The sequence below is a fragment of the Microcebus murinus genome, chromosome 13, assembly GCF_040939455.1.
Source record: "Microcebus murinus isolate Inina chromosome 13, M.murinus_Inina_mat1.0, whole genome shotgun sequence".
NCBI lineage: Eukaryota > Metazoa > Chordata > Mammalia > Primates > Cheirogaleidae > Microcebus > Microcebus murinus.
Genome location: NC_134116.1, coordinates 77,365,836 through 77,393,729, shown reverse-complemented (window position 1 = coordinate 77,393,729; position 27,894 = coordinate 77,365,836). Strand labels below are relative to the sequence as shown.

Genomic DNA, 27,894 nt, shown 5'->3' with positions numbered 1-27,894 from the left:
TGTTGCTTGTACAGTTACCCTTCATTCTCCAAGGAGGGTTGGTTTCAGGACCCCTGAGGGTGCCACAATCCGGGAATGGTCACATCCCTGCTATTACATGGTGTGGTATTTGCATATAAGCTACCCACATCCTCCCGTGTACTTTAAATCATCTCTAGGTTACTTATAATGCGTAATATAATGTAAATGCCATGGTTGTTGTACTATATTGTTTAGGGAATAATGACAAAAAAGTTCTGTCCACATTCAGTACCGATGCAATTTTTTTTTTAACGTTTTCAATCTGCAGTTTGTTGAATTCACACATGGCGTAACCCATAGATATGGAGGGCCGACTATGTTTATTTATAAAACAAGATGAGTCATGTTGTTCACTTATCAGTAGGCAGTACTTGTAACAAAAGTGTTTTCCTGACTGCTAAGACTATACACAGTAAAATCCCTGCCTTCTGACCATGCTATGAGACCACATGGATTCCAGAGGTGGAGGAATTTAGAAATTATAAAAGGCTTCCATGTTCAGGGATGGGGATTACAAAAATTGGTTTAAGTGCCTGCAACCATATTGCCTGCAAGTCTCAAGATTATATTAGTTCCAACAGCAATTATCTTAGCTGATATTCCATGCCTTATCATTGCCTATCGTCAAGACTCTTAAAAAGGAACATGGTGTTCTATTCCTTGCCTTAGAAAAACATAATAAAATCTTTAACATTTTTCTAGCAAACTCATGACATTTTATCTCCTAGCAATTAAAACATTCTCAGTTCTAAATCTTGCATTTGTTCAGATCTTTCTAAACTACTAAAATTAAAAAGTAACAGTTCTTCAAAATATCATGTGTCTAATTACTAAGTTTCAGAAATTGGATTTTGAAAGGAGAAGTAAGAATACCAAAAGTCAGAGGAAGGACAGCAAAAGATCTGAACAGCTAGCAAACAATCACCAAGTCCCAGTACTCTGCACAGGCTTACTGTGGCCTGATCTTACAGACAAGGAGCCCGAGGCTTAGAAAGATTCTGTAACTTTTCCTCCCTCAGCTAAGCAAGATTTAAGCAGGAGATAATGGGGCTGGCATTCAAACCAGATCAAATAGACTTGCAAGTACAGATTGCTTCCTGTTCCCCTCACTGTCTCCCATGTGTTTCCTCCATCACCAAACACAAAATCATCTCATTTGCTTGCACAAAGGTTTATCTGTTTGGGGCGGGTGGGTGTTAAGACCATGCCCTAATAATTGCCTTTTACTAAGACAAAGAAAAAAGCGAAATTCGTTCAAGAACCTATTTTGTTCTTGTTATGTTTGAAACATGCTCAGTTCTAAGGGTCCAAAGACAACTAGATACAGAAAAGAGGTGAAATCTTTACTAGGCCTTGAAGGATGAAAAACCCAGCGGTGCTTTCAGAGGACAGGAAGGCAATGGCACTCAAACGAAGGAGGCACCTTTTCTTTTAATCGGCAATTTTATGTTTGTTTCTGCGTGAATCAAGGTTCTAAGCAGTGCCCGGGTACGGATTGTCTTGTTGGGAGCAATTTTTGGAGAGGGCGGGGTGTGGAGTTAGGGGGTCAAGGATGAGAGGGTTTATTTAAGCCTCCAGGAGCAAGATGTTCCACGGTTTTGTGTGTTCAGGTCCACGTTGCTCCAAGTTGAAAAGCAATCGCTATGAAGGCACAAAGAGGCACTTTTTCCTTTTTACTGCGTTCGAGCACTCACCGGGCGGCTCTCACGTGGTGTGTTCTTGCAACTCCGGCTCCATTTCCTGTGTGCCGGGTGTGATTGTGTCCTGTGTTTCAGTGTGAATATTGTGTGGCAGCTGAGTGATGTTTCTGTCACACCCGCACTGAGCCTGCCTCTGCCGCCCAGGAGCTGCCAGCGTGCTGAGACAGCAGCCACCACCGTGCCTCAGCACACCCTAGAAAATGTCATGTCGTGCGTTACGTTCCATGCCTTTCAGATTTCCCTGGAAAACAGCATAACTGTGACCTGTAGATTAATAATAACGTTTGTCTTTAATCCATTCAGCATTAAGGGATCCACTCTGGGCACTGCATGATTTATGCTAATGTACATTGGCATAAATGTCCAATGTCATTATTCATAGGTCTGAATAAGTGACAGCAAAATGCAGCAAATTTCCTGTTAAGGAATCGCCCACCCGGCGTTAGAGACTGCAGCCCCACATCAGCTGTGGGAGCTGGCAAGTGACGTACGTAGGTCCTGGTTATATCACTCTTGGTTCTGAGCAGTCATTGCCCATGTGGGCACTTGGGCTGTGGCCCAGTCCAGCCAGTGGCAGCCAGAGTTAGGGGTCGTTGGCTGGTGTGGTACCCATCCTTGACCCATTTCTTAAAACTGGCAGTAGTGCTTTGCCAAAGAACCGTGTGACTCTAACCCCTGGGGCCTTGCCCTGTCTAGCACCTGTCCTGCAGTTCTTAGTATCGCGGCTATATCTAAACCTAGTGGGGACGTAAGTTTCCCAGGATATTCCTGTGTTCTTGGGTATCTCTATACCCTGTAGGGCGGTTGCCACTTTGAGGAAACAGCAGAGAAACAGGTAATCCTTCTGCACATAATCAGAAAGCAGTCATTCGAGAAAATATATGCCATATTGTACTTACTGTAAGAGGATATCAGGAAATTAGAGTTCAGAGGGACCTTAATGAGCACCTGATCAATCTCAAGAAAGAGTCCAGGGAGGAGTAAGTGGTAACCACTGCTTTGAATCAGAGATATCGATACTAACTTACTTCTCCTATAGTTTTATGGCATTTCTTTCCCATATATATATATAAATAAATATATAGAGGGTTTGGGGGCTGCTTTGCCAACAATAACTTAAATTCCTATATCTACAGAATAAAAATGATCATAATATCCTATATGTTTTCAGCATTTATTTTATTCTCTTTGGTTTCTGAGTGTTTGATGTTAATCTGTAATTTGAACATCTCCACTCCCGTGGGACTGATCCCTTTGCATAATCCGTTCAGTGTTGCTGGTAGTGTTTGCAACTCCCCAGTCTGGTGATGCAGTGGTAGCTTGACCAAACAGAATAGATTCATTTGGGGGCAGTAGAGGGAGCAGGATTTTAAGACTTCTTTCAACTATGCATGAGGTTTTTGTTGATCTTTCTTATTGATCTGGTAAATGTGGGCTGTCATCACTAAAAACTTTTTAAAAGGCTAAAAACTCAGATCTCTTTGTTCTATCAAAGCTACTACTACATTAGTAGTAGCTTCTTCCAAAAATATCTTGGAAGGGTTGTTGGGTCACATCCTTTGAGAAGATGCCCCGTTTCAATGCAGCTTTTGTTTATTTACCTTTTTTCCTTCTTTTTATCTTCATTTTGTTTTTTTTTTTTTTTGAGACAGAGTCTCGCTTTGTTGCCCAGGCTAGAGTGAGTGCCGTGGCGTCAGCCTAGCTCACAGCAACCTCAAACTCCTGGGCTCGAGCGATCCTTCTGCCTCAGCCTCCCTGGTAGCTGGGACTACAGGCATGTGCCACCATGCCCGGCTAATTTTTTATATATATATATCAGTTGGCCAATTAATTTCTTTCTATTTATAGTAGAGACGGGGTCTCGCTCTTGCTCAGGCTGGTTTTGAACTCCTGACCTTGAGCAATCCGCCCGCCTCGGCCTCCCAAGAGCTAGGATTACAGGCGTGAGCCACAGCGCCCGTTCATTTTGTTTTGAGTGCACAGTAAAGTGAGCTTACTTGGTGAGTGCCTCTGGTTTCAGATCCTGCAATGTCAAGGCTCTTAGTCTAGTGCCCTGACCCCATCTAAGTCCTTGGGAAACAGAAACTCTCTTCCTTGTCAGACACCAGTGAAAAGTGAAAGTGAGTGAAGAGACCTGCAAGCCAGTTCTAAGGAAATGTGTCAGTGAGTGTGTTTGCTTTTTGAAAACCAGCAATTTTAACAACAACAAAAATTAGAAAATAAAAACTATCTGAATTTTATTTGAGTCCTGCTGGAATTTAGGCATTGTTAGAATGGAAACCTTTTAGAATTAATTCCCACTTTTCACTGCTTTGTGTCTCAGTAACTTTCCATGTTTCACCTCTTCGTTCTTATTAAAACCAGGGCTGCTCACTCATGCCTGGCAGAACTAAACTCCATTAGTTTGTGAATCGATGAAGAAAGCCCACTGACATTCAAGATTTTGCCTCACAGCGGCGCATCTCAAAACATGTTGCACGGTTTCCTGAGTTGCCTAGAACAACCCTTCCCAAACCTGAATTGCATTTGGATGACCTGGGATCTTGTTAAAATGCAGATTCTGGGGCCAGGCGTGGTGGCTCACGCCTCTTGTAATCCTAGCACTCTGGGAGGCCGAGGCGGGCGGATTGCTCCAGGTCAGGAGTTCGAAACCAGTCTGAGCAAGAGCGAGACCCCATCTCTACTAAAAATAGAAAGAAATTAATTGGCCAACTAAAAATATATAGAAAAAATTAGTGGGGCATGGTGGTGTGCGACTGTAGTCCCAGCTGCTCGGGAGGCTGAGGCAGGAGGATTGCTTGAGCCCAGGAATTTGAGGTTACTGTGAGCTAGGCTGATGCCACAGCACTCACTCTAGCCTGGGCAACAAAGCGAGACTCTGTCTCAAAAAAAAAAAAAAAAAAAATGCAGATTCTGATTCCACAGGGTGGGATCTGGGAGCCTCATTTCTAACCGGCTGCAGGTCATGCCAGTGTTGCTCGTCCATGGGTCCCACTTTGAGGGCCAGGGCCAAAGAATAACTTTCTTTGGCATAGTAATATGTGTTATTCTAAAAAGAGAGTTTTGTGCCCAAATGAGATTGGGAAATGCTATTTTAAACATGATTACACAGTTATCTATTTGGACTTCTTAGAGCCTGTGATTACTACTGAACCCTGTGGATATCCAAGAAGTAGATACAGTATACAGTGGTTTTGAAAATTTTTTTCATGAAGCACATTATGCAACTAGTTTTCTATGAGATTTTCTTAGGAAACTTTACATGATAGAGTAGTCTGCTGTGAAAAAGTTCCAAGGAGTCTTTTGAGTCTTATAAATTCAATAAAACACCACCTTTATTGATATTAAGTAATAGATACACCCCTATCGAATGAACTATCTATTAGACATCTTAAATATTTGACTCTTTTAAATCATCTTTTAAAAATACTTGGTAAGATTTGAAGCTGATCTGGATGTGTGAGTATGTGTGTGTTTCACCTTTATTGTGGGTTACGGAAGCTATGAGTTCCCCAGAAAACTTCCCCCAGCTGGACGTAAGGGTGGGAAGCAGCAGATCAATAGCAACAGCCACACATAATTGGAGGTAAGAAAAGCCTACAGCATGGCACGCGGTCAACTCGGGTGTTACAACTAATTGCGCAACTCTGCGTTCTGAGTTTGGGCTCTGGTTTCTGTGCAAACTAGCATGTTGTTAAGGGGCCGGAGGGTTTTCGTAGAAACAGTCGCAGCACGACAGTTAAACGATTATTAACCCCTCATGAAGTGCCAGTGCCGTTCGAAACGCTTTGTGATACGTTTTTGAATAACTCTGTGGGGATTGTTGGTGGTCCGGTCGTATCCCCACTCTGCAGGTGAGGAAACTGAGCTGCCTGCGGACATGGAAACTTGCCCTAACTTGGTTATGGGAGAGCAGACTTGGAACACAGGCAGTCTGATTCCAAAGCAAGCCCACCACTGTAAAGCATGCATTTTGCTAATTGGCACTGTCACTTGTTTGACCCGCATTTATTTAGAGGTGACTGTGAGGTCATTAGTTCTTCTTGTTCATAAAGTTAAAAAGGCAGCGTCTTCCTGTTATGAGGAAATTGAAGGAAGCACACTACTTGCTCATAGTTGTTTCACAATACAAAAGAAAGACTTGCTCATTGCAGTTAATTTGGGAAATACAGAAAAGTTTAGAGGAAATAAAAAATAACCGATAATATATTATCTAGAGAGAACTTCTTTTAAGAAAAACAATTTTCTTCATTATAGAGGATATGTACTGTACATTACAAAAGATAGACATATTCCTTTTCACATAGTAAACACATATTTACCTTTTAAGCGAAATCCCTCTTTTAAAGTGATTTTGTAAATGCACAGCTAACTTAGTATCATAACTCAGATTTTTGTCATACCATAATGTGAAATCCTAACTCCATTTTTGAACTTAGCCACCCCTGTGCTTTTCTCCCGTGAAATAAATACCTTTTGAAAAGCTCTCTGAAAGTCTAACTCAGGTCTGGGCATTCAGTTAAAAGCAGCAAACACATTTCCACCGCCTCCCTGGAAGGCTCTCGGCTGCACCCGATAGGCTCGTGAGTATGTTTGGGTTTGGAGTGTGTAGGTGTAGGTTTTGCCTTGGTTTAGAATTTCCTCCCCGACGGTGCCCACAATGTGGCTGGAGTCACTGGCCGGCAGTCACAGCGAGAGAGAGCCGGGAGCCAGCTGTCGGCTTCTGGGCAGGCTCTGGCGGGGAATGCACACGGCGTCAAAGCAGTGAATAAGCGATTTCTGCAGTTCCCCAAGCCGCGAGCCTGTGCGATCTCACCGAGGCTCTGAGGACCGGCTCCTCAGTCACGCCCCAGCCCCGCTCTGAATGTGGCTGTTTTCCAGACAGAAGGATGGTGGCTAGAGGGGAAATAGCAAGATTTTGGAGTCTGGAAAGCCTTCACATGGGTACGTGTACAGGGAACGGATTATTCTCTCCTGCAACATTGCTGATTCGACTCTTTCCTTTCAGAGTTGCGTCTCTCTCCCTCCCTCTCTCCCTCCCTCTCTCTCTGTCTCTGTCCTGCCGCTTGTCAGGTGTGAGCCTGCAGGGGAAGCTTGCTCTTCCTGGGAAAAGGTCCTGAGGGTAGTTTTAGTTGTGGACATAGTCAAAGAAATTGGTTTTGTTTATGGCACAAAAGTTTGTGTGAAATGGAAAATAGTAGGAGTCAGGCATGGACCATCCTTCATGAGTGATGGGCCTGGTTTTTGCTGCTGTTATTATTGCTTCTATTATATAAAATTCCTTTATCCAAGAGGTTATTGTTGGGGCATTTAAAAATGTTCCTTGCTAATTTAGGACGTGTGAGGTTTTAAGGTTATGAATGGATTTTTTTCAAAAATACCGTTTCTTGTTTTCAAAAGTGATATTGCCTGGTATTCGCCTATTCCATTGTGCTGTATCTCCCGCTTTTACTTTTTAGTGTTTTTGTGAGTGTTGTCACCTGGACTAGTTCCCACTTAAATCTGGAAGAAATGTCATATTCTCACATCAGGAAGTTATAAACTCTAATGCACATGTTTTTTAAAAGGAAGTAAGAGGAAAAAAATACTTTACAGACAGAATTTTCTCTGGCTGTTCCACATGGGTACAGTGGGATGCTTTAGAAACAGATCCTGTCTCTGTTTTTGTCTTAAATAGATGCCAGGAACCGGGGCCGCAATGAATGAGATCTGTAGACGGCAGCCTGAGGCAGCCTGGGCCTGTGAGCGGCGCAGTGTGCAGTTTGTGCCGCGTCCTTGTTTTGATTGGTCTCCTCGCGGGCCGGGAGAAAATAGGGATGTGGTTATGGCTTCTGTGTCTGGCGGAGTATCAAAAGGCCGGCGCGTACTCCGTTCCGCTCGCCAAAATTTAGAAAAGGAAGAAAAAAAGTTGCCCCGTGATTTCTATATTGAGAACACAGCCCACACGAGTGGCGGGACGGGGCACCAGGCTTGGCCGGCGGGGTCAGGGGTCGGGCGTGTGGGGGCCCCTCCCTGCGTGGCAGGTCGGTGCAGCCGGTACATGGGGGGCAGGGCCGTGGGTGGCCCCCGAGGGCTGCTCCCTCCACGCCGCCAAAGGCACACAGCAGCCAGCGTCTGCCCTCCCAGGCTCTGTCCTTTCGGGGATTGGGGGAGCCCTGCTCCCAAGCTCCAGCCTGGCTGTCAAGAGGAAGACACCTGTGCCCAGTGCCAGCGCTGCCTGGGAAGGCCGGTTCTGTCCCAGTCTTTCATTTTCTTCTGAGAAGTGCCTGGCCCGGTGTGTGCCAGGGACGGCTGTTTCTCACATACTCGCTACTCTGAGCAAATACATACAATGGAACGACAAATGCAGTATTTAAAATACAGAATAAAGCTTGCCAGGGGTGGGTTCTCTTTCATTTGCCAGCCCTGAGAGGGCAGGGGCAGGGGCGGGGTGGGGCCCTGAGGGGCAGCCTGGCAGCTCCCAGGAGGACAGCCCAGACCGTGAGCTGCGGTCCTGTCCTGTCTGTCCTGTGGCCGCGAGCTCAGTGGGCCAGGCCCCAGGCAGGCTCGTAACAGGATGGCGCTGGAGCCAGGCACACCTGGGTTTGAACCCAGCCCCACGACCTGGGAGCAGTTACTTAACCTTGAGCCACAGTTTCCTCCCTGATAAGCAGACAGCAGCAACCCAGGATGCTTGTGCGGCTGGGGAGAGAGGACCCATGTCAGGCTGAGCGCAGAGCTCCTTGGGCGGACGCAGTGAAACTGGGGGGCCGTTGCCCAGGGTTGTCCCGAGGCCGGCGAGGCAGCTGTCGGGAGCCGGGGGGACGGAAAGAGGCCAGCAAGAGAGCCGGCCGAGTGGAGGAGAGGGTACCAGGTGTCAGCCAGGATGGACAAGGGGAGCAGCACCTGGCTGAGAAGAGGAGACAGCTGCCACAGGACAAGCCAAAGGTAAAACCTGAGGGCTCGTCCAAACCCCGGGTCTGAACTGGAGATGGGACAGAGGCTGAGCTCTGAGAGCTGGAGGGAGCAGAGGCCCCGGCTTGGCTGGGGGGATGGAACCCCATTCTGCTCCCAGAGGTGGGCACAGAGGATATGGAGCCCTTTGGGGTTGGCTGCCCAGGGCACCTGGCCTGACCTTCCCACCCTTAAGATGGCCCTGGATACCCATCTTACAGATAAGCACAGTCAGACGATTTCTTTCTTTTTCTTTTCTTTTCTTTTTTTTTAGACAGGGTCTTGCTCTGTCACCCAGGGCTTGAGTGCATAGCTCACGGCAACCTCAAACTCCTGGGCTCAAGTAATCCTCCTGCCTCAGCCTCCTGAGTAGCTGGGACTACAGATGTGCACCACCACACCTGGCTGATTTTTGTTGTTGTTTATAAATGGGGTCTTGCTACATTGCCTAGGCTGCTCTCAAATTCCTGGCCTGAAGCAGTCCTCCCACCTTGGCCTCCCAAAGTGCTAGGATTACAGGTGTGCATTATGGACTTCTTCTTCTTCGTCCTCTCTCTTTTTTTAAAAAATGATATAGAGCCATATACAAGCCAACTTCAGAGCAAGCTTTGGCTTTAGATTTAAAGAAGGGAAAATTACGGGGAGTTTCCTTGATTAAAATAAAAAACTGACTAAACCATTTGTAGAAAAAGAAGTCCACTTTCAGGGGTTTAGTATAACTTAAGCTCAGTCATGATGTCACTTACTCCTATCAGCTTGGAGCAGCAACAGTCTACACGGCCTTAAGTTAAATACCGATGTAAAGCTAGACGTTGGGAGAATTATTTTTAAAAGCCCCTTAGATGTTATAAAAAGGTTATCACTGAGGGTTAGTATGTACATTTCTTGGACTCTTTTTTATCATCTTATTGTCGATATGTTTAAAAGTTTCAAAAATACTGTTTATGGAGAATGGCTTGAAAGTCTAGATAAGACATAGTAGAGACTTTTCCAGCAGTAACATTTTACATTCATGAAAGATGAAAATTTCATGCTTTAATTCAGTCAGCCAACACTGACTAATTAGCATGTTCTTTGTCCTTGAGAATGTCATCACTGAGGTGGGACTGGGGTTATGGAGGGACAGGCCCATAAACAGCTAACTTAAATATAACACCTGTAATGGAAATGTGACAACTATTTTAAAAGAGGTAAACCTAGAGTGTTTCGAGACCGTTACTGCGGGGCGAGGTCAGGGAATAATCGGGAAGGAGCTGAAAAATCATGGACTCCCCCACCAAGGAGTGACAGTGAAACTTTTGAAGGATGAGTCGGAATTTGATCAGCTGTTTTGGGCGGGGAAGCTGCTCCAGGTGGAGAGGTCAGCGTGGATAAAAGGATTTTGTCCTTTTCGTTGGAACAGGGAACATTCACTGGTACGAAATGGCTAACTCAGGGGTTTTCTACCGATGCCGATGCAATCAGAATCTATTGCCCGGCAGCCTGTGGCTCTCTGGGTTGTTGGCCAGGCAACAAAAGGCACACATCCGGGAACAATCCATGCGTGTGGCCGGTTTAAGGAAGCTTAGCCTGAGGGTGCAAGGGTTAGCCAGGTGTCAGAGTCACTTGGGGAGCTTTTGAAAATGGATTCTCAGCAAATATCCCACCACCCACCCACCCACCCAGTTCAGTGGCCCAGGGTAGGGCAGGACCTTTATCTTTCTGAACATTCTCCATGTGACTGGGTGCCAGGGGCCCTGGGTGTTTGGGAACCACTGCAGAGGGGTGGACCAGGTGCCCTGGAAGTCGTGTGGCATGTTTTGTGACCTGGATTGTCCTCTCTGTGTGCATTTCCCTGGCTTGAGAGTCACCCTGGGAGACCAGGAGTCTGCCCCACAGTTGAGCCCACGGAGCCCAGCAGCCTGCAAAAGCTGCCCACAGCCGTGAACGCCAGCTGCCGTGAATGCGAGCTGCCGACCTATGCTTGCCACTTCCGTTTTTCGAGCTGAGAAGCCAGAATGGCTTATCTCCACCCCGAGGTGGCTGGCAGGAGGGGCTCTGCAACACATGTTTTTAGCAGATTACTCTAAGTGCGGGAATTTCCCTGAAGTCCAATGAGGGGAAGTCCCCAGCAGGGAGGGCCGCAGCTGGGGATGGAGCAGCCCGTCAGCAGTCGGTGCCTGTGATGGAAACGGCAAACGTCTGCATGGCCTTCTTGTCCGGTGCCTGATTGCTGGTTCGCATCTCCCTTTTGTCTGACAAAACACTGCCACCTCCGCCCTGGCGTCACACCCTCGCGGGGGCCCCCAGCACACCGAAGGCTTCCCCATGAGAACGATGAGAACGTGAAGGTGCAGAGAGGCGTGGCTGCCCCGCGAGGGTCACTAGGACTCCAGCTGAGGCCTTGGGACTCCTGGTCCAGGGCTTCTGAGAGCCGGTCCCTCTGACCAAAAGCCCCAAAGTGTGCAAAAGCAAGCCCCACGGGAAAGAGACCTGCTCTTTGTGCCTTGAAACCCCCCCTCCAGGCCAGGGGCTGTGGGCCTGTGCTCTGCGTGTGCTGATAGGAAGCTGCGATAAAACGGAGGTCTCCACTGTGGACGGGGTGTGGTATCTCATGTCGTAAAAATTCACCTTTAGAATCGGTTGTCAGGTGTGGTCCTGTCACAGCTGTCAAATCTAAGTTCAGACAGAAGAATGTCACTATCCTGAAGAGTGTCGAAGCTGTTTGTTGCTGGCCTTTTGTTTTTCCTGTGCCTTCTCTGAGTGCACTTGCACCCGTCCTACTGGCCAGTGTGGCGTGTCCTCTGTGGCTGCCACGCTGCTTGCTGGGGTTTTCCTAAAGCTGCTCTGGCCAGGACTGGGCAGTTGTCCCCGGCCAGCCGGCGGCTGCAGCCTGGGGCTGGTCAGCTCATCCAGGAAGAAGGCGGAAGCGGGGAGAGTGGACGACGTTCGTGTGTGGGCAGGGCTAGTGGGGCCGGGTGCTGGGTGCTGCCGCAGGAAGAACAGGCCCTGGCACCGTGCCCGGGAGAGCAGGAGGACAGCGATTACAGGAGCGACGAGTAACCAAGGGCATCATAAATTCATTTTATTATGGATGTGGCACGGAGAGCGCCGTGGAAAGATGCATGCTCTCGGAATCGCCCCCAGCCAGAGGGGTGCGCGGGCTGGGGTGTGCAGCGAGCGCTGCTTGATGCGGAGGGATGTGCTCACACCTCTGCTCTCATATTGGTTAGCTAGGAGTCGGGGTTTTAAAACTAATCTCAATTTGGAGCAGTCTTTGCTCCGTGTTTACGAGGTTATGTCCCAAAACGGCTTGTCCACACCCATATTTTCAACAAAAGCAACAGTGCGGTTGGTGAGGATGGATCCCTTGTACACTGTTGTGGGAATGTGAAGTGATGCAACTGTTAAGGAAAACAGTACAGAGGACCCCTCAAAAAATTAAAAATAGAGCTATCAACCAGCAACCCCACTTCTGGGCATCTATCCAAAAGAATTGAAAGCAAGGCCAGGCGCGGTGGCTCACGCCTGTAATCCTAGCACTCTGGGAGGCCGAGGCAGGCGGATTGTTTGAGGTCAGGAGTTTGAAACCAGCCTGAGCAAGAGCGAGACCCCGTCTCTACTATAAATAGAAAGAAATTAATTAGCCAACTAATATATATGTATAGAAAAAAATGAGCCGGGCATGGCGGCGAATGCCTGTAGTCCCAGCTACTCGGGAGGCTGAGGCAGGAGGATCGCTTGAGCCCAGGAGATTGAGGTTGCTGTGAGCTAGGCTGACGCCACGGCACTCACTCTAGCCTGGGCAACAAAGTGAGACTCTGTCTCTCAAAAAAAAAAAAAAAAAAGAATTGAAAGCAGGTCTGGAAAAGATAATAACAGCATCATTCACAATAGCCGGGAGGTGGAAGCAGCCCCAATGTTCATCCACAAATGAACAGGTAAACAGAATGTGTTGTATGCACACAAGGGAATATTATGCAGCCTTTAAGAAGAAGGAAATTCTGACACCTAGTACATATGGGTGGACCTCAAAGACATTATGCGGAATGAAATAAGCCAGTCACGAAAGGACAAGTACTGTATGATTCCATTCATATAAAGTAGCCAAAGTAGTCCAAACCATAGAAACAGGAAGTAGAAAGGTGGCTGCCCAGGAATCGGGTCAGGGAAGGCGGGGAAATGAGTGTTTAATGGAGGCAGGGTTTCAGTTTTGCAAGATGAAGAAGTTCTATCTGTTGTGCAAGAGCGTGAACATGCTTAACACTACTGAGCTGTAGACTTAAAAATGGTTACGCTGGCAAAATTTAGTGTTATGTGGCTTTTTATCACATAGGAAGGAAGGAAAAAGAAAATGGAATAAAATTTACATTTTTATTATTATATATTCGTTTCCCCTGATATTGCAGAAGTACACTTTGAGAATTTTAATAGCCCTGCGCCATGGAAAATTCCCCTAGAGAAGAAGCCATCAGTGGTTATTAAGTCAAATGTGTAGTTGAGGATTTTGCAGCTGATGGACATGAGTGCAGCGGCCGCAGCGCAGGCCCAGGGGTCTGGCCGTGGTGCAGAGGCTGCGCGGCCCAGGGGGTTTGCGCTTCGGCACTCCGTGGGGGCACGGAAGGTTTCTCATCTGAACTGGCAATTGCTGTTTCCCCGTGATCAATTTGTAGTTTAATTGAAAAACACTCACTGGAAGTGTTTGGCACGCGCCGGGTTATTATATAGGCACAGGAGAGTCGGGGTACCGAGTGCTTAGAACCAGCTGCTTGCACGGTGCTCAGTGAATACCTGTCCACGGTGGTGCCGCAGACACTGTCCAAAGCCTTCTCGTGATCCACCTCGGCCAGAGCCGTTTTCTGGGTGTTCGTGACAGCAACTCAGAGACCATCCGTGTTCCAAGTCCACGCCTCTTTCCAGAGGGTTTTATTCCACCACCTCCTATAAAGGTTTCACACTTTTTCAGCAGATTCCCCTTTTCATTAGACTCCTGCGGATTGTGGATTTGTACATGATTATTACTGGCTTTCCTTTTCTGTACTGACTTTCACAGTGACAGCTGGATAAGATGGCAGAGAATTGTCCCTGGGAAACCATTGTTCAGTGGCACTTTGAGGAGAGAAGGTGTCATTTTTCAGGGCTTTGCTCTGAGTAGGGCCCGGGCGCCTTTATTTCGCTGAGAGCTTCGCTTTTTTCTTGGCTCAGCCATGGCTACAATACGATAAGGAAAGATGCCGGTGGTGCCAGGCAGTGCCAGATCGGGGCTTGCTGCTGCGTCTGAAGATTCCTGCTGCCTTGGGCCCGAGAGACCAGGCGTCTGTGTATGCTCCCCTCGCCCGGGAGCGTTCGAGCATTCCAGCCAATTAGCAGTGCAGTCGTTGGGCCTCGTGGTCTGGGCGCTGCTTCGGGCTTAGGGGAGGCTTTGGGCCTCAGTGCTGTTTGCTTTGTAGTCTGAGACACACTCGTGCATGGAAAAATTGTTTTCTTCCTCAAGACTTCCTCCCCTCACCCCCCCCAAACGCACGCGCACACACACACACACACACACACACACACACACACACACACACACACCCACACACACCAGGAAAGTGCACTAGACGGGCAGCCTGATGTTCTCCGCCTGCAGGGGCTCTGACCGCAGCCTGGGAAGCGGAAGTTACACTTAAATAGAAGCAATCACCATGTGTCGTACAGGCCCCAGTTCACTCCGCAGCCAGCACCAGGCCTCCCGCCGCACCCCCGAAAGGGCAGACCGGGACACGCACACACACGCAGCGGGCTCGGGCTCCCCGCAGGCCACCCGCCCGCACCCCCACAGCGCTCTCCCCTCTCCCGCGGGCCAGGTCCCGCCCTGCCCCCGCCAAGGCTGCCGCCTCTCCCTCGGGAGGCCAGGAAGAAAGCCAGGGGCCCAGGAGAGGGGGCCAAGGCTGTGGACAGCTTTCGTCCACTTCTTGCCTTTGTGCTCAGGTCCAGGAACCTGTCCCTCCCTGCAGCCCCCGTCTCCAGGCAGCTCACTCTCACTTTACCTCCCAGACACAGGCCCTGCCCTTCCCTGGATGAGGCTGGGGACGGGCAGGGGAGCGGGTGTTGCCATGGGGAGAGGGCGCAGGGCAGCGTGCGGTCAGAGCCCGGAAACCGGACAATGTCCGCGCCAAGCGCTCTCCCTCGCCCTCGTCGCCATCAGCCCATCCGAGGCCCCCTGGCTGTCCCGATGCCCAGTGCACAGCTGGGCGCTTACACAGCTGGGGCACAGATGTGCAGACCCAGGGCCGTGACTCAGCGTGGCAGGTGCTGTCACAGAAGTAAGCGTGGAGGGAGGGCCAAGGGTGCACCTGGCTTCCGCTGGGCTCACAGGAGGGTTTCGGAGAGGAGGTGACGGCAGCTGTGTCGTGGGGGTTTCACTGCAGAGGGGACACTGCAGGCAGCAGGGCAGCGGTTGGAAAGCATGGTCCCTTGACCACACCTGGCTCAGCAGGTGCAGCTGAGAGGTGCTGCGTCCAGAGCTCGGGCACCTGGACAGGGGCATCCGAGTGGGAGGTGGCCGCAGCGCAGTCTGAGAGGAGGGGCTGGTGCCAGGCCGGGAAGGGGCCAGCGGCCACGTGTCCTCACCTTTCCGTGCTCCCTCCACCTGCTTCACGTGCTCCAGGCCACTCTCTTGTTTGTTGCCTGGAACTCCTCATGGTCACAGGAAGAGCTGAGAACCCAGTGCATAAGATAGCACCGTGTGGCTTAGCTCACAGCACTGATAACCCCCCATCGCTGCGAATGTTTTTCAACAGTTTTCATTTCTCTAGTGTAAGAATTCCAGGTGCTGTTTACAAAATCTGATGCTCTCAACAGCAGCGTGGCAATGGGGCAGAGGGCAAGCAGGAGGGCAAGCAGGAGGGCAGCCTGGGGCTGGCATGGAAAATGCATATAAAATATCTCTCCCCAAAAAGAATTCTTTAGTTTAGAAAGTGGACCCAACATCCCAGGGTGAAGTCCCTAGAGAAGTGGATTTGCAAGTGGATTTGAAGAAAGCAAGGGCAGTGGCACGCCATGCCATCCTGAGCCATCACCATCCTTCCTGCCACGCGGGCCCCTCCCTCCCGCTTCCCTTTTCTGTTTATTCTCCCAGGGACTCAGGATTTTGTGAAACATCGTGGGCTGGGTCCCTTTGTTGCTCCAAGCATGGGTTTCAGTCCGTGATTTCTCCCCAGCTGCCCACTGTGGCTCCAGGCTCTGCCCACCAGCCCTGCCCCCACACAGTAGCAGCCCTTCCTCGGTCCAGCCCTCATGGCATCTGACACTGTCACCACAGTCCCTCTGCCTTACTGAGGCCCAGCTGTGGGTCAGGGAGGCAGGGGCCTGACTCTGCAAAGAGAAAAGACGTGAAACTCAGAGAGATGCAGTTGCGGGGTCTGGGGCCTGTGCCTGCAGAGGGCCGGGGCGGGGATTCAGACCCAGGCCTCCGCGTCCCTGCAACCTCTCCTGTTCCTGTGCTGTGTCAGGGGACTCTACTCAGGTCCTGCCACTCCCTTACTCAGCACCCCGGCAGAACAGGCCAATGCTGAGCTCTTACCGGGAGGCTCTCCACGGCACGCCCCGCCTGTCCTGTCCAGCTCATCTTTCGCTAGATGCATCTGAGTCCCTGTCGCATGTGCTTCAAATTCAGCCACCTTCAGTTCTCAGTCAAGGGGCACCTCAATCTCTGAACAGCCAGCTACCTCTTCCATGAAGCTGCTCCCTGTCCTCTTCACAAGGCGTGGTCCCTTTCCCTTTAAAACCCTCCTGCCACTTGGCGTGGACCTCCCTTACTATATTCCCGTTTTCTGGCTTGAGTCATCGGGTTTTATTTTATTTGAGTCATTTGGGTTTTATTACCTCTGTCCCCTCCACCCACCAGTGTCCACTCCAGCCTAACCAGAGCACTCCTGGCCCCTTAAGGACAGAGCAGTCTGTTGTAGCTTTGTGTCCCCCAGTCCCTGACAGTCATTCCCCTGGAGAAATAGTGATGGAGACGTCCCCGAGCAGGGGAGTCTTAGGAGAAATAGTGATGGAGACTTCCTTGTGCAGGAAGGCTAAGGCCATTGCCTTAAAGGAGAAACAGATCTCTGTGACTGACTATGCATTTAGTGAGAGTAGCTCATTGGCTGGTGCAAGAAGGAAAATTTAACTATCTAAATCAGGGGTCCTCAGACTTTTTAAACAGGGGGCCAGGTCACTGTCCCTCAGACCGTTGGAGGGCCGTTGGAGAGTGCGGCACACATTCCATACGTGCGCACTGTGGGCCCGGGACAAGTCGGCTGCTAAGCAGGACAGGCAGCGGCGGCAAAAACACCAGCGGGCCACATAAATGTCCTCGGCGGGCCGCATGTGGCCCTCGGTCCCGTAGTTTGAGGACCCCTGATCTAAATGGTGGTCAGTTTAAAACAGTGCCCATCCTTAGAAGATGTTTCTTTCTTTTTTTGGTAAAGGTGCTATATAATTCTGAATTTTGACACTGAAGAGTTCCAAGCCTTTCCTCTATGGACAAACAGTAACGACGACTGCATGTTTTCACTTAGGATACTATGAGGGCTTTTTGATTGTACTAATACTCTTGCCCTACAGGTAAAAAACGGAAGCAGAATACTTAATTGCAGTTTTCACTATCTTTACCCCTCAGGCTCAGCAACACACTGCTTAGAAACATTGTCATCTGTATTTATGTGTTTTATATCCACTTTGGAGAACAGATTTCCAGTTCAATCAGAAGTAATTTGCTCGGCGTCGTTATAACTCCCACAATAACCTTGTAGGGGCAATACGTTGCACCTCTCACGGATGTGCCACTGAACTCCGGCTCTCGGCACGAGCTGCTGCTACCTTTGGATTAATATCTCCGTACAGATTTTCTAACAATTTCTTTTTCTGAGTAAGATAAAAATGCTTACTTTCTCTGAGGGACTATGTCATCAAAGGTCGTTTGGTTTTTGTTATATGGAAAATTTTTGTTAGCCGTGTCTTTGAAACCGTGACTGTTTTTTTGTTTAGTTTCTGCAGATGGAGGTACTGAGTCCTCTGCCCTAGTCGATGACAACGGCAGCGAGGAGGACTTCAGCTATGAAGACCTCTGCCAGGCCAACCCGCGGTACCTGCAGCCGGGCGGGGAGCAGCTGGCCATTAACGAGGTACTGGAACTGCACGGCACGGAGGCGGAGACTGGATACCTGACTTCCAGGGTCCGCGACCACTTCAGACTTTGCTCTCTGATGATTTTTTAATAATATATTCTAATCAGAACTCTGATTAGAACGACACTGTGATTTTCTGGCCATTGTCCAGGAAAACTTAAGTGCTTAAGCTTTCAGGATAACTGAGGTTCGTCCCTGTCGGTAGTAAGGGCTGCAACCCTCAGCGTTTGGGTAGTGCTTTCCAGTTCATGAAACTGCCCTCCTTTCTTTGTCCCGTGTCGTTCTCACGACTGGTCTAAGAGGCAACCGTTAACGCTCGTTATCCGCATTTTAATAAACACTCAGGTGAAGAGGTTAAATTACTTGCTAGCAAAATGGCAGAGCTGGTATTAGCCACGTATTTCCCACTCCACACCTGGTGTTCTTTCTACCACGAGATAGCTTCGGCCCTTTTTACAGAAACCTTTCTGGAAGACACCTCCAGCTTTTGGTGTTCTTGAGCCGAGTGTGTGGTGCGCCACTTCTCCGTAAGTTGGCGTGTCCACTGAGGTCACCAGCTGTCACCGTAGGATGTGATACAGTATGTTTGTGGGAACCAAGGAGGTGTGCAGAAACACCTGCCCTGCAGCCGATGAACGGATGAGCCACGCCAACTGCCACATGTCCCTAGGTCATGCTGCGATCTCTTTAATTGCAGTGCACTATAAAGCTAGATAGAAAGCCTTACATACACACGCGAGCACTATTTTCTTATGTCATCTATGACTTTTTTTATCTGTATACTTTTTTTTGATGTGATTGTTTTTAACATGCCGAAAGTAATAAGTTATATCTTGTTTCGTGTCTTTTATGTGCATTTTTTCATATGGCAAAAATGGTGCGTCGCTTGTGCGTCTAAGGCTAATCCTCTGCTAGTTGAGTATGTGTCGCCTAGTGTTCCCTTTATATATATCACAATTCTACGTTATGTGCTTTATTAATTTCCAGTAAGATTGCATTTAGAACTACATCACCTTAAAAGAAAAAAAAAAAAAGCTAGATAGAAAGCCTACTTGAGCTGTGAATGGTATATGGAGAATACACGCCGGGTCACGGTGTGAGGGGCTTCCTGTCACACCTGCATGACGTTAGAAGGCTTGGCTCTATAACCCCTACTTTGGCTGCTCAGAAATCGTTTTTGGAGCGAATATTCCAGATAGTCAGGTTTATTAGATACCTGAACCACAGCCCATGGAGCTGTGTATACAGTTTTTAAAAGGCGGATTTGGGGTTTCCTTTAAGAGCAGGTAAGAGATGCCGCCTGACCTTGTTTTCCCCAGCATGCTTCCTCAGTTCATTTTGCGTCACCCGTCCAACAGTCCAACACGGGGGTGTCCCAGTGAGACCTAGAAGATGTCAGCGCCACCCTCGCAGGCTGGCTCTGCCCGCCTGTGTCTGCGCTGAGCGCACCCGTCTCCGTTTCAGCTGATTGGCGACGGCAGCGTGGTCTGCGCGGAGGCCCTGTGGGACCATGTGACCATGGACGACCAGGAACTGGGCTTCAAGGCCGGTGATGTCATCCAGGTTCTGGAAGCCTCCAACAAGGACTGGTGGTGGGGCCGGAATGAGGACAAGGAAGCCTGGTTCCCCGCGAGCTTTGTCAGAGTAAGTGGGTGGCACCTTGCGCTGTTCGCAAGCACCTGTCCCGGGGGAGCGGCAGAACCGTTTCGGGCCAAATCCCAGCCTTTATACAGACTCGCTTCTCTTGTCGTTGTTTCTAATCGACTGTAAGAAATCAGGCCAGGCGCGGTGGCTCACGCCTATAATCCTAGCACTCTGGGAGGCCGAGGTGGGCGGATTGCTCGAGGTCAGGAGTTCGAAACCAGCCTGAGCAAGAGCGAGATCCTATCTCTACTATAAATGGAAAGAAATTAATTGGCCAACTAATGCATATATAGAAAAAATTAGCCGGGCATGGTGGTGCATGCCTGTAGTCCCAGCTACTCGGAGGCTGAGGCAGAAGGATTGCTTGAGCCCAGGAGTTTGAGGTTGCTGTGAGCTAGGCTGACGCCACGGCACTCACTCTAGCCTGGGCAACAAAGTAAGACTCTGTCTCAAAAAAAAAAAAAAAAAAAAGATAAAAAAATTAGGTAGGGCCACATTAAAAGTTTTAGCGAAGGCACACGAGTCGTTTGGCACGGCCGAGGCTCTGCGAAGCCGTAGAGACGCAGGCCGGGCCAGGCTGCGTTGTGACTCTCCCCAGAGATGCGGAGCCCCGGGAGGTCTCCCGCCCCGGTTCTGCCCCCGTCCTGCCCGGTCACCTGTGGCCTGTCTGTGTGTGCGCCGCAGCTGCGAGTTAACCAGGAGGAGCTGTCGGAGAACTCCAGCGGCGCCCACGGAGAGGAGCCGGACGAGGACGCCGGCCACGGCCACCACAGGCACAGTGAGAACAAGCACCAGATGAGGACGAACGTCATCCGGGAGATCATGAACACCGAGCGGGTGTACATCAAGCACCTCAAGGACATCTGCGAGGTAAGGCCTCAGGCCCCGGCCCTCGCGGAGGCAGCGCTGGGCTGCGAGATGTGCCCGCGGGGTCTCCTTCCCGCGCCACCTCCGTCCCGGTCAGACCCTCGCAGGTGCACACGCTTCCACACGCCCCGTTTCTCTCCCCTCCGTCCTGGCCGGTCCCCTGCACAGACTGGCCCGGCACCTGCCGTCTGCACTGCTCAGCGTAGGTGACCGTGGCTGTCCTACCCGGTGGCACGGCAGTCCTCTCCTAAGGGCACTTTGCGACTATCTCTTTCAGGACTTAACTCCTGAGGTTATTTAAAGTGAGTGGTTTTCATAGGAGGCCACACCCTGGCTTGACCTTACAAAGAATCACAGGGTTGTCACTGTCTACAACCCACTGCCCCCAGCCGCTGACTCACAGGCGAGACTCTGAGTCAGTTAGACACAGGCAGGGGTGGGAGTTGGTTTTGTCCGGTGAGGACCCAGAGTTCTGTAATGTCATGATATTCTACTTGGCAGTAAGTTGTATAGTCTTGTCCTGATTTCAGAGAACCGACCATTAGTAGATGTGTATCTGAAAGAGAGAGGTTTTTTCCTCCTGTGGTATTTTTTGTTTTTACGGGTTTTGTGTGAGCACCGCACTAAGCTGTTGTTCGCCCGGCACAGTCGTTCCAGCTGCCCCGGCTGTGGGTGCTGAGGTCGGCACTGTCGATTCGACGGTGACCGTTCAGCACCGAAGACAAGCTGAAGTCCGAGAACTGCCCGTCCTGTAATGGGATTAGCCAGCCACATAGACGTGCCCGTGTTTAGCTTATTTGTGCCAACTATCTTATTCCGTTTAAATGTATGGGGGAAGAAGTGTCCTTAAGGTGGCATTTAAGGAAAATTAGAATAATTGCTGATAATCATTGAGCATTGACTATATTCCATCCCTTTACCTGGATTAACTCAGTTAATACAACATTCTCACCAAGCAGGTCCTATAAGCTCCCTAATACAGATGAAGAAACTGAGGCATAGAGAAATTAATTGGTGGAGTCGAGATTTACCCCAGAGCCTGTACTCTGAGCTATCACATACAATTTATAGTTTTTCTGTTGAAATTCATATGCAATAGTGAGTGGTATGTGTTTTAGCATGTGGTCAGTGTGGTGTGTTTAATGACATGATGCTATTTGGCAGGTGACTGTTACCTGCATGGATTGCCTTCTCTTCCCATCCCACTGACTCCTACCCCAGCCACGGAGGATAAGTGTGGTATTGTACACAGAGAATTAATTGGTGCTCTTAATTAGTGCAGGCCTCTGATAAAGATCTGCAGATTTATGCTGTCCACAGAAAGTGGGCGGTGGTAGAGCCCTTGGGTAAGACGTCCTTGGCCGCCTGCGTGGCTGCAGTGCGCGGTGAGGGGCTGTTCAGCAAGCGATGACACCGAGTTTGACAAGTCTGCCCAGCCGTGAAATGGAATTAGGGATGGGAGGACGACTATCTTAAGAGTTTGGGAAAAGTGTGTGACAATACCGCTTTCTGAGCTCTGGTATTTAAAACTTGTTTCTGGGAACGTCATATGATTTCTTGGATTATATTAACAAATCCAACTGTATGAGCCCTTTTTGCTTTCCTTTTCTTTTTTTAAACATCTATGGCAAATTATAGTCACAGAAGTATCTCACCAGGGACCCACAGAGGTTTAAAATAATTTTCACTAATTCAAATCCACTCCAAGATCATGGCTTTAGGACCCCAAAACTGTATTATTCAAATTAATATTAATAATTTCTTTTGAGTTTCCAAACAAACACTAAAAGTTTACTTTTTCTTTTTGTATTTTGCAGGGCTACATCCGACAGTGCCGCAAGCACACGGGAATGTTCACTGTTGCACAGCTGGCCACTATTTTTGGAAACATTGAAGATATTTACAAATTCCAAAGAAAGTTTCTGAAAGACCTTGAGAAACAGTACAATAAAGAGGAACCTCACTTAAGTGAAATAGGATCCTGCTTTCTTCAACATGTACGTCACCGTTTCTTCTCAGTACTAATAACATCCGGTTAAGTAGTAATTTTGTTTCCTTATTTTCAATTTAAAAATTAAAAAAAAAAAAAAATTCTAACTTAACATATACCCATGCCATAAAAAAAGTAATTTTGAAACAAGTCTTTTTTATTTTATTTTTTGTTTGTTTGCTGGATTAATTTTCCATCAAATGGAGATGTCTCTTATAAGATTAAGTCGATCGGTTTATGTGATTAATCTTTACCCAGATATCACAAGTCTGTCTTTTCAAATTTTTTTTTTTTTTTTGAGACTGAGTCTCACTTTGTTGCCCAGGCTAAAGTGAGTGCCATGGCGTCAACTTAGCTCACAGCAACCTCAAATTCCTGGGCTCAAGGGATCCTACTGCCTTGGCCTCCCAAGTAGCTGGAACTACAGGCATGCACCACCATGCCTGGCTAATTTTTTGTATATATGTTTTTAGTTGGTCAGTTAGTTTCTTTCTATTTTTAGTAGAGACGGGGTCTCACTCAGGCTGGTTTTGAACTCCTGACCTTGAGCGATCCACCCGCCTCAGCCTCCCTTTTCAAAATCTTTTTATGTAGTCTGGAATTCGGAGTAATTTCTAATAATAATCTAGAGTCTCTTATATTTCAAGCACTTTTTTGGGGAGTTTTCTTATGATTGCCTATTACTGTTTAATACTAAAAGATTTCAGAGGAAGATTTTATTTTGGGCCCAAATAGAGAACAATAAAAGTAATGATAACAATGATAGCAACACCACCTCCTTCACTTCCTGGGTGCTGGGCCTGGTAGCATCCTAGAGCTGCAGGTCCTCTGGGTGGATCGATTTTAGTAGCTGAGGATGATGTTTTGGAGGCAGTGCAGGTGAGAAGATGGGCCCCGTAGGTGGCCTGGGCATATGTGGGACTTTGTAACAGGCCTGCCTTTGTGGCCAGCGCAGGAGGTTCCTGCAGAGGAACAGTGAGAGAGAAGCTGTGGACCAGGTCAGGTCGGGCCGGGGTGGGCTGGTGGCCCCGGGACTGTGTGTCTCTCCGCGGTGAGCAGGAGAGTGTTGCTGCCACTGGGGAGGGGCCGAGGCGGCCTGGCCTGGGGACGTGGAAAAAGACAGATTGTTGAAATGGGTATTTTTAAGGAAAACCCGACAAGACTGATTGTAAGCAACAGAGAAAAAGCAGCAAACAAAACTGCATGTAGGGTTTTGAGTCTCAAAGAATTAGCACGTGGGTTAGGAAAATCTGTTTCCCAGGGAAAACAGAGTTTGGTTTTGGGCGTGTTGCGTCTGAGCACACGGAAGCCCCAGCCGCGGAGCTGGGCACGGGCAGGAAGGCCGGGGGTGGACGCTCCAGTGCGCTGCCCAGCGGTGGGGGCGAGAAGGCCACACTCAGGGCTGAAGTGCCTCGGCGACTGCACCCTGACAGTAGAGGAAGGGCGGGGGAGAAGCCCGCTCCAGAGCCCAGGAGCAGGGTGGGCAGGTGGTGCAGTGGAGGGTGGCAGTGGCCTCAAAATGAGAAGGTGGGGACACGGGGGTCAGCGGAGGCCTCTCCGTCTGAGGTGAGAGGGTGACAGGGTGACGTGTGTGGCAACCAGACCTAGAGCATCGAGGAGGAGGCGCATGGTGAGGAGGAGAAGGTGTCCAGTGGCACCTCCTGGTCAAGGAGTCTGTTAAAGTGACGTGATGAGGCAGGAGAGAGCCGGGCGTCAGAGCAGCACCCCCTCTTCTCTGCTGCTGTGTGGTCAGGTCACAGCTGGGGGCTGGAATGGGACAGGCGTGCAGACTCTCAGAGCAGCCCCCCTGGCCCTGGGAGAGCCAGCGAGAATGCCCCTCCCGACCTAGGAGACCAGGGCAGAGCAGCGTGGGGAGCCGCCCTCCTTGCAGGAATCAGCCCCCTCCTTCCCAGGAGTGTCCCTTAGAGGGGACCGGGGTGCTGCCTGTCCCTGTCACAGCGGAGCCACCGCAGAAGCTGACGCAGCTGTGCTTTGCCCTCCGCAGCAAGAGGGCTTCGCCATCTACTCCGAGTACTGCAACAACCACCCGGGCGCCTGCCTGGAGCTCGCCCAGCTCATGAAGCAGGGCAAGTACCGCCACTTCTTCGAGGCCTGCCGCCTGCTGCAGCAGATGATCGACATCGCCATCGACGGGTTCCTGCTCACGCCGGTGCAGAAGATCTGCAAGTACCCGCTGCAGCTGGCCGAGCTGCTCAAGTACACCACGCAGGAGCACAGGTGAGGCAGCCACAGCGGCCCTAACCCTGCAGGTAGCGCCTCCCGGGACAGCAGTGACAGGCGGGCTTCAGCGCCAGCCTTACCCCTTTCAGCCAGCTCCACGGGCGACGTCTTCGGATCATTTAGAATGCGCTAGCCCTTGCAGTAGGATCACTGAAGAGCCTCGGGAACAGCCGTTCCTAGAGATGGGGAAACAGAGGGCTAATTCTTAAGCCACGTCATGAGCTCGTACGTGGGGATTTTTGCCGAGTTGTTATTCCTTACAACTTGCGTGTGTCGTATAAAGACTGCTTTGTAGCTACGCAACAGTTAACAAACAGACCTTTTCAGAAGAAAGGGGCCGTGTGAATACAGCTTCAGAAGGACGTTCCTCCTCTCCCCTCCTGTGCCGCTCAGGGTGATGCCCAGCAGCAGTATTATTTAGGGCTGAATTATTTAGGGCAGTATTATTTAGGGCTGAAAACTTACTTTCTAGAAGGGGTGAGGATGCACAAACATTTGAACCATAGCCGGGTAGGGGCTGGAGTAGTTTGCAGGGTTTGGCTTAGCAGACACCCAGGCCGAGATGCCGAGGCTCTGAGCCCTGCCTGCCGGCGCCGTCTGCGGCCCCTGCTCCCTGCTCCCCTCTGCCCTTGCGCAGGGCCGCTTTCCACGACTGCCCAAACTGACTGCTCCATGTCCCGTTCAGCGTGCTCTGTGTGCCTGGCCAAGCCCTTCTGGGCTACCCCCAGCGCTTCTGTGCTTTGAATCGCAGCTTCTTCTGAACAACAACAAAACACAGTCTCTTTAGTCTTCCTTGATTATTTCTGGATTGTTCTCAGGCCCTTGTTCCCTAGCTTTATGGTCTCTTCTGGGGGAGCCAAAAAGTTGTCCCTTGCGTACTTAATGGCAAACTGTCATTTTCCCACGTGCCCAGAAGCCTTGCCGTGATTACACATAAGATACGCCCCTTGGTCGGTATTGGAGTGGGCAGGCCCATATTCTGTGATGTGGGAAAACGTCACTGCAGCGTGACCCAGCTGTTTGGTGCATTGAGGTGGCAGGGCTTGGTTTAACTGATCAAGTTCTCACCTGGCCAGCGGGGACAGGACACCTCCTGTGTGCTGGACTCTGAGCCGGACGCGCAGAGGTGCAAGGTTCCAGGCTAGAGCTTGTTGTTCTAGGGAGAATCGAGCCACGCAGGCTCCATGTCACGGGCACCAGCCTTTCTCTGCACCTGCAGCTCTTGAGCAAGGGCTCCTCTTGCAGGGTCCTGGGGAGAAGAGGGAGAGAGAAAAGGGACTGTACCCAGAGGAAATGTCTGTGGCAAACCCATAGTTCTGGGATTTAACTGCTAAATGTCTCCCTGTAGGGAATGAAGAATGGGTCATTCTTTTGTCCTGTGAGCCTCCGAACTCCTGCAGAGGGACAGGGCTTGAAAAGGGACCCTTTTTACAATTAAACTGGAAGGCAAAGCTATAAGAGGTCTCTGACCAATGGCCCAAGATATGGGTGTGTTGGTTTAAAGAATTAGGATGAATGGAATAAGAGAAAAGAGTTCATCGAAATAGATAAAAGAGAGCTGTATCTAGTTTTTTTCTTTTTCTGACAGAAAAATGAGAAAAGTTTAGTGGAAAAAAATTAGGGAAGTCAAGAGAGCCACAAATTCAAAGAAAAAAAAATTTTTTTAGTTGTAAATATGTCCACAAATTTTTGAAGAAATTTTAAGGAAAGAATGAAAAAGCATCATGATAAGGAACCAGAAAAAATAAATAAGAGAATTAAAAGCAAGCAAAGTCTTCTTGGAAGACTCGGATGGGCAGCTTAGTGAGTTCCAAGGTGGAGACACTGTGGCCAGAAGTCCACACGTCACTCTGCAACTGTTGGCTTTTCTCTTTTCAGGGCATTTTTCACTATGAGCATTTGCAAATTAGTTGAAAGGAAATGACAGAAACAAAACAAAACACTTCCTTAAGTAAAACAAAGCAAAAAAAAAAAAAAAATCTAAAAACCATTACATTCTGCCTCTTTTCTGGAATTGTCCAGTGAAACTTATTTTGCACCCTTTCTTCAGTGCTGGAGGCCTCTCTGGGGGTTTTGTGCCCATTCTTTCGGCAGCCCCTGTGTGGCATTTTTGTTCCTGCTTTCTGCTCTGCTTCTGAGTGTGAGCAGGCCAGTCTAGACTGCAGGGCCTGCTTGGTGGGGCAGTGCCCAGCGACTTCCTGGAGCTGAGCCTGAATTGTGTTTGGGAAATAGACGATAGAATCTGCTTTTAAGGCTTTTTCCCCCTGCTGTGCAGGCTTCTAATGCATTCCAGCCAGGCTTGCACTGGCTCTGTCTGTCCTGGAAGTCACCACAGGGAAATAGAAAGTGCAGCTCATTCGCTGGGGGGTTGGTTTACACATCCCCAAATTATTAACACTGAGCACGACCTCAACATAAAACTTCCAGATCCTGGACGTGCTCTGTTCTAGCCTGCGTGTTTCAGTTTTCCCAGTTTTCCCAGCAGGCTTGGGGGCAGGTGCCTGCTGGGGACAACATTTTGGTGTGATGCAACTGAGTGTGCAGAATGCACCAGGAATGCAGGTGTGTTGTGAGGCAGAGGCCGTGTTAGCATTTCCATAACTCCCCTGTCCTCTCCTGAACAGCATGAAAGATGAGACTGGGAGCAAATAATTACTCTTTAAAATGGTTAGTGATTTTTAAAGTACTTCATATAGCAAAACTGGTTCTATCAGAATCAAAGCAGTGATAGACTGTTCTCTCTGTGTTCATGAAAATAATCCATTATCACTGTGACTAAAACTTATTTCTTGTGGCATTTACTTTCATTCATTGTGATTTCTGGGAAATGAATGAAAACATTCTTATTCCAAAGAATTCTGAATTGCATTGGGTCAGCTCCCTCAACCTATGGCAGACTGTAGTCTATTCATGGGGGAATAGGAAAAGGGAAACAAAGGCCGTTATTTGAATGCCACTTTGCCTAGACTGTTGCTATAGAAAGCAGGGATCCAGTCATTTTTGTCAGCCCTCATTTGCAAGGTCCATGTTCGAAGATTAAAATTAACTTCCCGTCTTGCAGCGATTACAACAATATAAAGGCAGCATATGAGGCCATGAAGAACGTGGCATGCTTGATCAATGAGCGCAAACGCAAGCTGGAGAGCATAGACAAGATAGCCCGCTGGCAGGTGTCCATCGTGGGCTGGGAGGTAAGTGGGAAACGCCCCCCCCACACGTGGTGCAAATGCTCCCTCCCTCCCTGCACCTTCCATTGGCGTACTTTAAAATCCTGTGATTCATACTTTATATACTTGGCTTTAATGGTGTATATATACTATTAATAGTGTATTTTGAGGCATATTGCTGGATTTAACACACA

The 27,894-nt window shown here is 49.2% G+C and overlaps 1 protein-coding gene across 5 annotated transcripts in view; it reads left to right on the top strand.

Moving 5' to 3' along the window:
- SPATA13 (spermatogenesis associated 13) overlaps positions 1 to 27,894 on the top strand; it is a 126,283-nt gene that overhangs the window by 90,242 nt on the left and 8,147 nt on the right. For 3 of the 5 annotated variants that reach the window (XM_012736834.3, XM_076009545.1, XM_076009544.1), the window contains 6 exons: positions 17,652 to 17,788; positions 19,256 to 19,435; positions 20,120 to 20,305; positions 22,120 to 22,299; positions 24,298 to 24,530; positions 27,595 to 27,724. In XM_012736834.3, coding sequence (XP_012592288.2) covers positions 17,652 to 17,788; positions 19,256 to 19,435; positions 20,120 to 20,305; positions 22,120 to 22,299; positions 24,298 to 24,530; positions 27,595 to 27,724 — 1,046 coding nt within the window. Of the gene's footprint in view, positions 1 to 4,649; positions 6,666 to 8,179; positions 8,649 to 17,651; positions 17,789 to 19,255; positions 19,436 to 20,119; positions 20,306 to 22,119; positions 22,300 to 24,297; positions 24,531 to 27,594; positions 27,725 to 27,894 lie in introns of those variants that run through there. The other 2 variants (XM_012736840.2, XM_012736841.3) reach the window with 2 other exon arrangements.